The sequence below is a fragment of the Carassius carassius genome, chromosome 2 (genome assembly GCF_963082965.1).
Source record: "Carassius carassius chromosome 2, fCarCar2.1, whole genome shotgun sequence".
Lineage (NCBI taxonomy): Eukaryota > Metazoa > Chordata > Actinopteri > Cypriniformes > Cyprinidae > Carassius > Carassius carassius.
Genome location: NC_081756.1, coordinates 45,974,033 through 45,988,616, shown reverse-complemented (window position 1 = coordinate 45,988,616; position 14,584 = coordinate 45,974,033). Strand labels below are relative to the sequence as shown.

The window sequence follows — 14,584 nt, the reverse complement described above, 5'->3', positions numbered from 1 at the left end:
ATTAGAGACCGTAAAAGTACACTTTTATGCAGATGATACTATCATTTATACAATGGCTTCATCCATAAAAGTGGCAATGGATTCCTTACAGAATGCTTTTAATTTATTTCAGACTTCACTTGATAATCTAAAATTGGTGATGAATAAAAAAAAACTAAATACATGATCTTCACACGCTCCAGATTATCACTAAATGATTTTATGATTAAAACTTTTGATGGTACTCTGATTGAGAGAGTCGCATCCTATAAATATCTTGGAATTTGGCTGGATGATAAATTTACTTTTAGTTCTCATATTGATATACTTTTAAAGAAATTGAGACCAAGATTGGGTTTTTATTTTCGTTTGAAAAAATGTTTTTCCTTTGTTTTTTTCGAAAACGATTAGTGCAAAGTACCTTTTTGCCAGTATTGGACTATGGTGATATAATATATATGCATGCGCCCCTAAATACTTTGAAAAAAAATTGGATGTTGTTTATCACGCTGCTTTACGATTTGTGACTGATTCAAGTGTGCGTACACATCACTGTAATTTATATGAGTTGACAAACTGGACTTCACTGAGCTTGAGGAGGAAACATCATATGTTGATCTTTATTTTAAAAGCTTTACTGGGTAAATTACCACAGTATATATCTAATTTATTGACATACTGTACTAGTATCTATAATACTAGATCAACAGTTAAACTTTTACTCAAGGACTCAATTTTCCATACAGAACTAGGTAGATCAGCCTTCTCTAATTATGCTCCTTATGCATGGAATGTATTCCATTATGAATGGAATGCTTCAAGGTATATTACACATGAAATATGTTCCATCTCTCACTTCTTTTAAAAACACTTTAAAGTCTGTTTTTATAGAACGGTGTAAATGTTTTAGTAATTGATTGTGGGTTGTGTTGTCTTTCAGATTTGGAAATTCTTTGTATGTTTATTCTGTTGTGGTATGTATTACTTTGTATTTTCTGTTTTGTGCTGACTATCTTGACCAGGACTCCCTGGTAGAAGAGATATTGTATCTCAATGGGACCTTCCTGGTTAAACAAAAAAAAAAAAAAAAAGAATGACAGACAGCAGGAATATTAGACTGCTGTCACTTTAAGAGCTGCAGGATCCAATATACTGTTGCACATGTTTTCTTTCTTAGCTGTTCACTTTAAATAGGCCTAAATTACTGTGTTTACAAGGATATCTGCAAAGATGGGCATTTTGCCATACAAGTGTGCGTATTTAAAGGGTTACTCTATGGCTGACACAGAAGAGCCTAAGCTGTTTGTGTTCAGCAGATATTCTCCAAAATGCTCCTAAATTCTCTATCTAAAACAAATCAATTGTTATTCATCTATTGCACAAAAGCAACAAGAACAAATTTAAAATATAAACCAGTGGTTCCCAACCTTTTTCAACTCGAGGCCCACACAACCAAACACATATGTTTGTGCGGCGCACTGCCAAAAAAATTTTATTGTTGGGTTAATAACTTAGCATTCAGAAGCTAGATTGTTAACTGAATTTATTGAATGAACTAGGGCTGTGCAATGTGAAAAAAAAAAAACTATCATGATTTCTTTGATCAATTTTGCTATTTCGATTTTAATCACAATTTTGACACATATGCTTTACAATCATAAATGCATTCAGGATGATTTTGAAACATATTTCCAAAAGAAATCAATTAAAGCTTTACCAAAAAATTGTGAGGTCTCTAGAACAGACATAAGTCAAAATAATCACTACAGTAAAGGTGTAACAAAACAGACTTATAGCAAAATATAAATAAAATATAAATAAATAAATCCAGTGTCCAGTTTTTTTTTTTTCCTTTTTGCCATGCATTGTTCACAGAGCTCATTAATTGTAGCAGTGCCTCAGGTGTTGAAATAGATTCGTTATACATTATACAGGTTCACACTGCCTACTCTGTCTGCAGTGCGTATACAGTGTGCAGAAGCAGCAGCGAGAGCGCGTTATTGTAACGCGAAAGCACATTAAAATAATGCATGAGCGCAAATCTCTCTGTTCGCACACAGATTTCCTTTGCTATGTCACAAAACCAGACGTGCTTACTCAGATATACACGCTGCTCTAGCCCAGAAAGAATGTGCGCACTTAAAACATGTCTCCTCTCATTTGAACTGCGTCCTGTGCACTCACAACTCTCTCTATGCTCATGTGCTAGATATTTATTCTTTCCACACGTTTTTATTTCTAGCCTTTTACCGCGTGCAGTGTGAACGCTCTGATCCATCAGCATGGGCTCGGAAAAAAGGTGCATCACAGACAGTGTGTGAACCTGGAGTTAGGCATATGTCCAGTCTGTTCTGTTCTCGCGCTAGGCGCGCTGCATTCTGATTGGTTCGGATAGCATACTACGGTAGGTCAGGGTCATGGAAAATCGTGCTATAAAGCAATTTAAAAATCGCACACTCTCAAATCGTGATTTTATGACGATTTCTTTTAATCGCACAGCCCTAGAATGGACTGGAAATGAACAGAAAATAATTGGCAGCCCACCTGCAATACCACCGCGACCCACTAGGGGCCGCGGACCACAGGTTGAAAAGCACTGTGTAATGAATTAAAACTTCCTAATCATCGGGAAGAAGGAGGGGGGAACCGGCGGACAATCATATGAAACTTTAATCATCAAAATAAACACAAAACAGGGCCGTGGAACGTTGAAGCGTTTTAAATTAATAGTGCACATTGTATGCAGTCCCAGCAACCAATTACATAAATAATGAATTATATAGAGTACTACCACCACTACTAGTCCTTATAATAATAATAAATCATCATCATCATCATCTGTCTTTGACGTTCATGTTCAGGATAGTTAATAGCAAATAGTTTCGAGCTATGTATTTTATGCAGTGCCATTCAAACAAACTAACGCAGCAGCCGCTCGCGCTTTATTAACAACACTTTAATAACAAATACTTATCGGGAGCGTGTATGCTGGGATTTCATACATTTCATGGAGAAAAAAAGTTACGCAACTAGTAATGTAACTAACAACTAATAACTTTTTTAATATAGTAATCTGAACAGTAATGTGATTACTTTTAAAAGGAGTAATCAGTTATCAGTAATTGTCAATACAGATCACACCACTGTACTGTTACGGTTACAAAGCGGGCAAATACAGCAAAACACATTACTGCCATAAAATATAGGAATAAGGAAAAAGATTTGATATGATGTCAATGACCAACCACTGCTAGTTCATCAATATTGTTAATGTACAAAATAGTAGTTAAATTTCTAATGCGAAAATGTGCATGAATTCAATAATTCAATGGTCTAGAGTCAATTATAACACACCACAATCACGTTACATCTTATAATACTCTGGGACGTCTGTCAACAAATCCGAATCAAGAATTCAGCAATGGTATAAGCTCTTGAACAATTACCACCGGCAACCATGTGTGAAATGAAAAAAGTGCAGGAAAAGTGTAGCTAGACATCTAAAAGCAAGCTTCTAGCTCATCTATCAGCTGCACTGCCTGCCTTATGTCACTCGTTCAGACATCTGTAGCAGCAGCTCTCCTTCGAATCATCCCAGAGACTCTGAAATATCGGCTGAGGGGGTGATGATAATGGGCACTTACGGCTGTCGTAGCAGATGTTGCCGAGGGCTCGTCCCGTCTGGAGCAGTATCTCCTGGTCCTTAGAGTTTAGCAGCTGAACTAGTGGAGGAATGAGGCCTGCTTCCACACACGGGCTCCTCATGAACTCTGCAGAGAAGACTTCAGCTCAATAAAATACTTACGGATTTAAAAACATAACTTGGAACGATACCCAGCTCGAATCCTAGTAACAACCCAGTAGCATGATTTAGTAATTGCTGTTTTTCTCCAGGCTTATTTTCTTTGAAGATACCACACCAGAGCACGCTGCGCTGGTGTGTTCGCTCAAGAAATGTAATTGCTGATCTGCTGTTGCATAAACAAGGTAACTTATCTGACGACGAACGACTGGTTCTGTCAAACAGAGTTCAAAAACAGACTGAAGTCATGTCTACAAAGCAAACAGATTCTCAGCTCCACACAGAAAGCTCTCCTGTACTCTAGTTAATCCTGCCAAGCTGTTATTCAACCCTGTTAACATCACATCTGTGATTGGATTCTGAAAAAGAAAGACATCCAGGGAGAATAATGTTGCTAAAAATAATCAAATCTGGCAAATGGCACACACTCATAAAAGCTAAATGCAATATAAATATTTTGTTATGATATATTATAAATATGTGACCCTGGACCAACAAAACCAGTCAAAAGGGTAAATTTTTCTAAATTGAGATGTATACATAATCTGAAATCTGAATAAATAAGCTTTCTGTTGATGTAGGGTATATTAGGATAGGACAATATTTGGCGAGAGACAACTATTTGAAAATCTGGAATCTGAGGGTTCCAAAAAATCTAAACACTGAGAAAGCCGTCTTCAAAGTCGTCCAAATTAATTCTTAGCAATGCATATTACTAATTACTTCAGACAACGTAATTAGGTTTAAATCAGGGCCTCAAAAGCAAAACATGAGTAAAATGGATAATAAAAATAATTACTTTTACATTCAAATCACGTTATGCAAGTAATGCATGTTTTTTTATGAGAAAACTTACAGGCAATTAATATTGCAGCATTTATATTTAACATATATATTTACATTTGTAAATATACATTTCATATTTTTTGCACATCATGCATGTACAGCATACATTCATACATTTTTCTTTAATTCGCTGATAAATTAATGCAATAATTGACATTAACTTTCAAAACTATTTTTTAGATATAGCCATACTCTAATTGCGATAATTAAATGTAAAAATTACATTTTATTATACGTAGTAGATCTAAAGTGTTTACAGCAGTTAGAAATATTCATTTTCTCATAAATTGTTGCATATTCTCAGGACTGCGTCATGCGTAGTGTGGTGTGTTTATAAGTCAACTCCATAGTAATCTGTCTGTTTTGAGATCGACTGCTTCTGCTGCGCCGATTGTAAAGCTTACATCATTTCCTTCACGTTGTCAATAGCAGTAATAACGACACGCATGACTGACCACAGACTCGACCGCAGCGTCAGTGAAACTGGGGAGCAGAGAATAGCAGACACAAACAAACAGACCCGAGTGGCAAAACAGGTTTATTTTATTATTTTAAAACAGGTTTCTATGAAGAATGATAATATAGCAGTATATCAATGCTCCGAACTCACAGAAATTAAGACATTGATTATTACGATGCCAGTGATTTCTATTACCTCAATCTTTCTTAAAGATTCACTCTGAATTCTTATTTTTATTTTTAATATTAAAAAAAACTTAGTTTTGAGTGAGAAAATGTACAAATATGTAGATTTTAGTTACATCGGTAGGCTAATAAATGGCATTTATTTAAAAAAAAAAAAAAAAAAGAAGGCCAGTGTTATTTTATTAATTTTAGATTTTCCATTTTCTCATCCACTTATTTTTATATAGTTCGTTTTAGTATTTTTTGTGTTTTTATGATTTCTATTAGATTTATTTTGTTGTTTTCATAAATTTCTATGTTGTTCATTTTTATTTCAGTTTTAGTTTTTTATATATTTTATTGTATTTTATTTATTTTGATTTTGGTTTTCTATAATAACTAGAGGTGGGCATAGATTAATTTTTTCAATCTAGAATAATCTCACTGTGATCTTGAAATTAATCTAGATTAAAATGGCTCATTCGAATTCTGCCGAAGGCATTCAGAATATGAAGGCATTCAATAAAATTGACAAACAGTAAGTCTTTGAGAAGGGGTTTATCAAGCTAGGTGGTGCATTAGAAAAGGGGCTCATCTCCTGTTTCCAAAATGCATCACAAAGTGCTTGAAAAAGCTGTAAACTAATTCCACATTGCACAAGGTGCAAACAACCTTACGCCTGTTTCACACACACTCCGTCTGCAGTGCGTATGCGTTGCATATTTTTTTACGCACCCATGTTAACGGATTCCAGTTGCGTTCCAGGAGCGTTGCGTCTGCAGCATTGCAGCGATCGTTTACGTACCGAGTAGCGGACTGCAAACGTGTCCTGTGTGAAAGCACATCGAGTCCGTGCTGCACCACATACGTAACGCACACGAACTGCACACGCACTGCAGACGGAGTATGTGTGAAACAGGCGTGAGCAGGGCGTAGCTGGGGTCAGCAGGGACCCGGTGAAGGTTGTACCAGTGGGCCCTGTTTGAAATTGTTTAATTTGTATGTTCGTTTATTTTTATTTATTTGTGCTATTTACACAATGTTTAAGTTTTTTTCAAGTTTGTAGGTGACAAGGTACAGAAACCGAATAATTAAATGTAAAATAGCACTGGATAGTCTTCAATGTAAAAATGAAATATGCAATCAAACCTACATTTATTCAGACACCTTCAACATTTCTCACATTATTACAGTTTTGCTATATATATATCAAAAATTATATCTGGTGTCTGAATAATTTCTGGTTTGACTGTTAAAACTACAAAGTAATTCAGTCAAGAGCAGTGAGTGATTTTCATTTTCATTTTCTTGGATTAACATTACAGCAGTCAGTAGCTAAATTAGGCGCGGTCACTTTAAGAGACGATGAACGCATCCAATATAATACACATCCCATTTTTTTCCTCAACTGTTTACTTTCACTTAAGAAATGACTGACAGTTTTTTCGAGCATAATTTCCAAGGTGGATATTTTGACATATTTTGTACGTATTTGTCGACACAAGAGCAAAAACAAGCAAATTCGATGTTCAAGTGTTTTGAGACGCCTTTCCCTGCGTGAGCCCTGAACACCAGAACACCGCGAGTACTGAATTGGGCTCTTTCACATCTTTTTTGTTTGTTCAAACTGCGATTTGTATTTGTTCGTTCAGGTGCAGGAGGGACTTCAAGGAGAACTTCGCAGAAGAGAGCTCGGTTCAGTGTCGCTGTCCGTGATACGCGGCTCTCTCTCTCTCTCCGCACCGAACACAGCGCGCGAGTAACCAGCTACTCAGTTCAGCTTTTCCGCGTCTTGTGTTTGGATGCTTTAATGTTTAAATCGACAAGCGGTAAGGCTTAAAAACACGTGAAAAAGATAAGCTTTCGTGACGATGCACAGCAGTGGCCCGTCAACTCTCCTGAGCATGTTTTTAGGCTGACCTCAGTCGGTTATATAAAATATCAAGGAGAAATGAAAGTCATCATAGCTTGCTTAGTATAGACTCAGCTCCCAACCCAACTTTGAGAATAGATTAACAGCGATATATTTTTTTATATTTTTAGAGTCTCACGTTAACGCCGATAACGGCCCACCACTAATAATAACCCTCAGTGAGTCGCCTCTTGGGGGCCGCCGTATTGACATCACGTGACCATTTTAATCCTACTCATTTGGTACCAGCTTCTTCAATCAGACACTTAATTCTCATGGAATAAATTAACCATTTCTACAAAGCTACTGTTGACTTTTGTGTGACGCTGCATCCACAACACTAGGTGTCAGTATATCCAAAAAGCTACAACTGGCGATGTATGAGTAGTTACCATTTTTGGCCACCTCTGCAATGATGTTGGCTACTTTTGGTGTGCATGAGTTCTGCGCAGACAGAAGAGCAGGCATCATGGCAAGAACGCCCATCTCCTGGATCTTTCCACTGGTCTCAACATCTGAAAACAGAGCCAGGAACATCAGTAGATTCTATGATAATCAGAAAGGATCCCAAAGATTTCAGATTTAGTCACAGGTATTCCATTTAATACTCTTACAGGGTTCACTTTTTGAACGATGAATTTCCAGGACGCTCATGTCCTTTAAAATCATTCTTGACCACCAGAAAAGATCAGTGGGATAGATTGTCATTTTAGAGACCATCTATGGATTTAATGCAGCTGCACAAGAATACCATAAATGTGCAAATATCTCTAAAAGACTAGACCAGAAAAACTGATGATAACGCTGATGGTTTGTGGGGAGGCTTCACAAAACCACATATGAAGAGCAATAACTAGCTGCTGAAACTAAGCACAACAAAACTAGGAACACGCTCTTATCCGCCCGGTAACAAAGTCATATTTACAACAGTTTTGTTATTGTGAACTAAAACTAAAATAAATGTTTCCGTTGAAGCTGTAATAAAAACATTTATATAAATATTACATATTAGAAACTTACAAGAAAACGAGAAATCTTGATTTAAATGACTAAAACTGAAATAAAGTTAAGAAAATAAAAAAAATAGAACTAATCAAAATGACAAAAACTTGAAATATAATAGCAATGTATTTAAAATGTTAATCAGTACTATAACGGTATATAATAATACTAAAATAACACTGCTTTTCAAGGTTGATGCAACACGCAGAACTAAGGGTTGCGAGGTTAATGGCATAAGAACTTTAAACATTAAAATAAACTAAACATCCACAAGCTGAAGCATTAATTCAAACTCGTTTTCTGAGCTGCTTATGTAGTCATATTTATTACCTTTGCACAGACAGAAATACTGATCACAAAGCCTACACACTTCCTCTCCATTTATTTATTTATCTTTTTTAATCATTCATCGTTCCCTCCATTATTCTAATTGTAATTTGTTTAAATGTTCTCTAACCTCAACCCCAAATGGTAGATAAAACTTAATCAGACGGTCTCTTCCGGTCTAAGTGGGCATTTTTTTGGCAAGAATAAGCAGAGGAGGATTCAAGTAATACTGCCGCATCCTGAAAACATCATTAGTGAAACAATAAGCTTGATCTCCCATTGCATTTCAACTGAGACGTTGTATTTATTTTATTTTTCATTACTGTTTCAGTCGGCTACATTTTTCTTCACAGCAGAATAAAAAGTTCAAAATTTAGTTCAATCCTGCGTCCTTGAATAATTTGAATATAAGACATAAGAGGCCTAAGATGTCCTTAAAGGGATACTCCACCCCAAAATTAAAATTGTGTCATTAATCACCTACCCCCATGTCGTTCCAAATCCGTAAAAGCTATGTTCGTGTTAACAGTGTCAAGGACCAGAAAAGGTATGAAAAGTCGTCATCAGATGTGCAATCTGGGTTTTATGAAGTGACGGGAACACTTTTTGTAAGCGAAGAAAAATAACAAAAATAACAACGTCTCTTCTGTGATACTCCGTATCACCCTGCTGCGTGTGCGCTTCTGTGTCCTCCGCCCCATAAGGATGCGCTTTCTATATGTATTTAGCTTTGATTTGAAATAAAACAGCGCATCCTTGTGGCGCGGAGGACACAGAAGCGCACACGCAGCACGGTGATGCGAAGTGACACAGAGGAGACTGTTGACAAAGGAATTATTGAATAAAGTTGTTATTTTTGTTTTCTTCGCTTACAAAAAGTGTTCCCGTCACTTCATGTAACACAGATTGCACGTCTGATGGCAGATGGAGTATTCTGACGACGACTTTCATACTTTTCTGGACCTTGACACTGTTATTTACTTGGCAGTCTATGGGACAAGCCTCCAGGTTTTCATCAGAAATATTTTAAATTGTGTTCGAAGACGAACAAAGCTTTTACGGGTTTGGAACGACATGGTGGTTAGTGATTAATGACAAAAAAAATCATGTTGGGGTGGAGTATCCCTTTAAATCAAGGCACCTGCCCTCTTCAATCATTCTTTATTTCACCAGATGCTGTAAGGAATGAGAAAAATGAACAGCTATATAAAAGACTTACTATTGTGGGCCAAAGCTTTGAGCAGGCAGTCCAAGCAGCCCTCGACACTGTCCGCCGACGAGAGCTTCAGCGTCTTCAGGGCTTCGCTCAGGTTATCCGCTGATGGACCAGATATAACAAACAGCTTTATCTCTTCAATACTTCACAACTGCACAAAATCATGACAAGACAAAGAACCTACTTTTATAAGGCAGTGTTCTCAAGGAGCCCAAATCAATCACTATACGCTCTAGTGTAGGTATCTTTGCAAAAGGTACACTTTTGTACTCGTTTTACCACTAAAGAGTGAATACTGGTACCTTAAAGGTTTTTATTAGTACCTAAATGGTACATATTAATACTTTCTGAAAAGGTACCGACCGGCATTTATCGATGCATAAAATTCTACGACCTTAATTATTAACATGATCAAAACCTTGCTGAGAAAACTGTTTGCACACAGTCTACCGCATGCCTTCTGTCGTCTGATTGATAGTTCATAATTTTTAGCAAGTAAAAGGCCTTTTGGGATCACTGTAAAAATGACCCACTTCAGTTAGTGGCTCATGTGTCTTTTTGCTGTGAAAGCTTTACTGATTTATTTTTATTTTTATCATAAACATAAGAATAGCTTTTATATTGTTTGTAATATTTCAAGATGAGCACTTACTGGACTAAGTACAACTTCATTTTTTTCTGTTGAGAAAATTCATATACGGTAATATGTGAGTATCAGAAGTGATTGTCAGGCTTTTTGAATGTTTATTAGTTCATGTTTGCTCAGTTAGGTGTTTATCCTCAAGTATGAGCTCCATGTTCTCATAGATCATACTTATATGAGCCATAAAAGGTTGATGAATCTAAAAAACTATGAATCTCAACAAAAACCATATGCATTTTTTTTTTTTGTAGATTATTTATTCATTTTTATATTTTGTCTAATAGTTAAATATAAAGTTCTTTTTTTATGTGATTTTTCAGAACATTATTTTATGCTTAAGGTCTTGAAAAATGTTTTACATTATAATAGTAGTGATACCAGAAAGAAAGTCATGTTTATAACGTGTACGGTTTTTCTCCAACATTACTCATACACTCATATTGCTGATGCTGTAGCCCAAAGTTTTCATGCATTCTCTGAGAACTCGACCCATGACCGTGATGTTGCAGGCGCTATGCTCTACTGTCTGATTCACAGAAACATCTGTCATGTTTGGAAGCTCTTTAGGTAGAAGAGCTCAACTAATAAGACAAGGGCAGAAAAGAAGCCAATTAAAGTGTGAATGGTGATTCTAGAACATACTTGTCACTCTAGGGATGTTAAAGCTTCGTTCCATTAACAAATCACGTCAAGATAAAGGCCAGCAGAGACAATGATTCAGGTATATCATCAAATCACCTGTCTACTTTATACTCAGGCTAGAACAATTAAATAAAGGAACCAATTCCCAAGAACTTTCAGATTCAAACAAACTTATATCATACTCCTGTATAATGCACAACTAATGTCCTTTTCTGCATCAAAAAATAAATACAATTTGGTGCAGTTTTCTACATCAGCGGGTTGTGTCTTATTTCTGCTCGATTGAACACCAAAAAAGTGAATCTGAAAAACAAACTGTTCAAACAGCTACAATGACAATACATTTAAATATAATTTGCATTTGGGGTTACAGGATCCAGAAAAACACTTTTGTTGTAAATGAATATATTGCAATTGACCCTTCGCAGGGAGTTTGATTGACAGGCAAACTGACCAATCATAACGCCGAATCTGCCATTTTGTCCGACAAACAAACCAGACAAAGTAGATTAACGTCGGTGGACTTGAACTTGAAAGATGGTGTGTGCTGACATCTTTCCGCGGTTGAAACAAGATATCTCTTATGTTCATTCATGTTTATTTTTTTGTGCTATAATAACTAGGGCTGCTCCGATCAGGTGCGTGATTTCACATAGAGCAGCTGTTACTACACGGAGCCATTGTTAACGGAGAAGATGTGCAAATCCACGTTCATTACCAGCGTTTATTTGCGCATCTTCTCAGTTAACAACGGCTCTGTGTAGTAACAGCTGCTCTATGTGAAATCACGCACCTGAGGGAATTTACCGCTGATTAGAGAACCGACTTTACTGACGAGATGCGCATTAACGATCGTGATCGGAGCAGCCCTAAAATAACTAGTAAAGAGGTTCACGTGCCGCTTGAACTGAGGCGCTACAGCAATCCGCCGTGAAGGGTCAATTACAAGGAACAAAAGAGTAACACGCAACCAAAATGAATTACTTTAATCTTATTGTGCAATATTTTTAAATGCACAAAGGTTTTCTCATCTGTACTTTGCAATATTAAAGGGATCGTTCAAACAAAAAGGAAAAAGTTGCCATTATTTACTCACCCTCATGTTGATTTAAACCTGTTTGAGTTTCTCTCTTCTGTGGGACACAACAGAAGATCTTTTGAAGAACGCTGGCAACCAAACAGTTGCTGGTCCCCAATGACTTCCATAATATGGAAAGAAAATACTATGTTAGTCAATGGGTGCCAGCAACTGTTCAGTTATCAACATTCTTCAAAATAATCTTCTTTGTTGTTTGATTGAAGAGATTTTTTTAACGGTTTGGAACAACAAGAGGTGAGTAAATGTTTAATTTTAATTTAAATGTTTTTTGGAGAAATATCCATTTAAAAGGGTGAAATGGCTGATTGCAGAAAAATGGGGTAAAGCAAATACAGCCATACGCAGATACTGTGGTGTGTAACATATCTTCGCTGTTTCTCTTGTCTTGTTAGAACTGTAACTTCTGCCTTTTCACAGACTGAACATGAATTACATTTAACTCATTTATTTAGAAGCAAAACAATGGGATGAAGTAAATTAACATGCAATGTATATCTCTAGTGAGTTTTGAACAAAACTGAACATTTAAAGTTTCCAGTGTATAAGAAGTAATATATGGATACTTGTTTTCAGAGATCAAAAATGAAAACTCTCTCCTCCACAAAAGTGACTTTTGATGGATTGAAGTGGCTTCACATTTGTTGGAGCACTACAGAGTTTTCCAGATATGGTCTTATTAATCTTATTATAGCAGTTTTGGCTTCTGTATTGTGACGTACATCCAAGTGCAACAGAAAAAAATGTAAGGCAGGAATTTGGCTCTGTCTATTGAATGGAGGAAGATCTGAACACTATCTTACAGTCGACTGTAAGAGAGAGGGGTCGCCAGAAGACACCAGAAAGAAGTCTATTCAGATTAATAATTATCAAAAAAAAAAAACATATGCATGGAGGATTTTAATTCACAATAAGATCTAAAACATGCATTTAGAAAATAGGTGAATAGCGTGATTAATCTCACTATCTTTTAGCTCTATTTTAAAGTCATCATGAAAACAGAATTGATCCCATTTAATTTCTCGATGCATGTTACCGATCATATTCATTCATGCATGTTTTATACTTGCATGAATGATTTTTCAAGATAAAAAGCCATACGGATTTGTAATGGCATGAGGGTGAATTTTTGTTTGAACTATCCCTTCAACGAAAGTAAATGAAATACTGTGTTTAAGCCCTAAAAACATGCATAGATGACAGACGTAGCAGAATATCCAGTATATGGTGTTAATAACAATAATAAAATCAATGATAACATCAGTTAATAAGAACATATTTACGATTTTCTGTCCACTGTTGGGGTAAATAAGACAAAAAAGGTTGAAAATCACTGCCTCGACTCACACTGAAGCCCATCCCACCATCAGGATATTCATGGTATGTCTGCTCATATGTGACCTGCTTTTCTGCAGACTCACCATCTTACTGTTTCATGATTGTTCGTATATGCATTTCAATCAATCTGACATGCACTTTCAGCTCAACACACACAGCAAGATCTCTCTCGGTCTAATTCACATACATGTGTCAAGTATTACATCACAGGCTGTCAGTCACACAAGACTGGGGATGTCTAAGAAAACACGCACTGTGATTCACAGCAGATTTAAACACTCATCAGCCACTGGTTTCCATCTCACCAATATAATCAGCCCAAAAATGAAGGATGGGGGATGATGAGCATGTGAATAAGTCCATGGAAACGTTACATCACAGCCTGTCTCTGAAGGATGGGCTCAAAACCATTAGTTACTGCCTGAGCTGCTCTCACACACTCACTAGTGTGCATCTCTAAACATTAAAGACTGATCCGGAGGAGTTCAGGAATCTGCAGATCTTCAGGTTTCGCATTACTTACCCATCTGGCTGGTGTGTGTGTGTGTGTGTGTGTGTGAGAGTGTTGTAGTCCAAAAGGGGCTCCAAGTGTGCTCTCCGGAGGACTGGGTGTGCTGGTTATCTCGAGGCGGGTTCCGGATCGGTCTTGGTTCGCTTGTCAGACAGAGATATCCGGGCAAGGCCCACCTTAACCCACGCTGCTCCGGTGAAAACAGCCTCTGCCGCTTGGGCAACCAGGAGAGACCCCTCTGTACTGATATCGGGGATTATGTTATTTAATACGAAGATATTAGTGCTCTTGTGCATCAAAATAAAACCAAGGGCACTTCATATGCACTTCCTTCTAGTGAGCGAGCTGTCTGATGATTCTCCGCACAGAGCAGACGAGCGCGGCGACGCCCCGCCTTCCTCTCAGCTGATTGGCTCGTGGTCCACACTGAAGGTTATTGTCTCTACGCTGATTGGTAGACTACGTTATCGTTGAAGCAGACCACGCCCCTTGAGGATTTGCTCGAGGAAGTCCGACTCGTTTGCGCGACCCGGTTCTTCCAAACGGTTCGTTTTAAACGCTTCATTTCATTTCCGTCATGACGTAATTACGTTATAGGTTTTATGCGTACAAAAGTTTATTGTCCTTTACTGTGCCCCAGATTTTG

The 14,584-nt window shown here is 37.0% G+C and overlaps 1 protein-coding gene across 2 annotated transcripts in view; it reads right to left on the bottom strand.

The window, feature by feature from the left end:
- The window catches only part of rap1gds1 (RAP1, GTP-GDP dissociation stimulator 1), a 41,193-nt gene extending 26,874 nt beyond the window's left edge, over positions 1-14,319 (bottom strand). Inside the window, exons 1-4 of one of the 2 annotated variants that reach the window (XM_059517864.1) lie at positions 13,951-14,319; positions 9,712-9,810; positions 7,556-7,678; positions 3,624-3,749 (exon numbers count right to left, since the gene is read on the bottom strand). In XM_059517864.1, the coding sequence (XP_059373847.1) occupies positions 3,624-3,749; positions 7,556-7,678; positions 9,712-9,810; positions 13,951-13,954 (352 nt within the window). In that variant the 5' untranslated portion in view covers positions 13,955-14,319. The remainder of the gene's footprint in view (positions 1-3,623; positions 3,750-7,555; positions 7,679-9,711; positions 9,811-13,950) is intronic. The other variant, XM_059517874.1, reaches the window with a different exon arrangement.
- Positions 14,320-14,584: the final 265 nt, after the last annotated feature.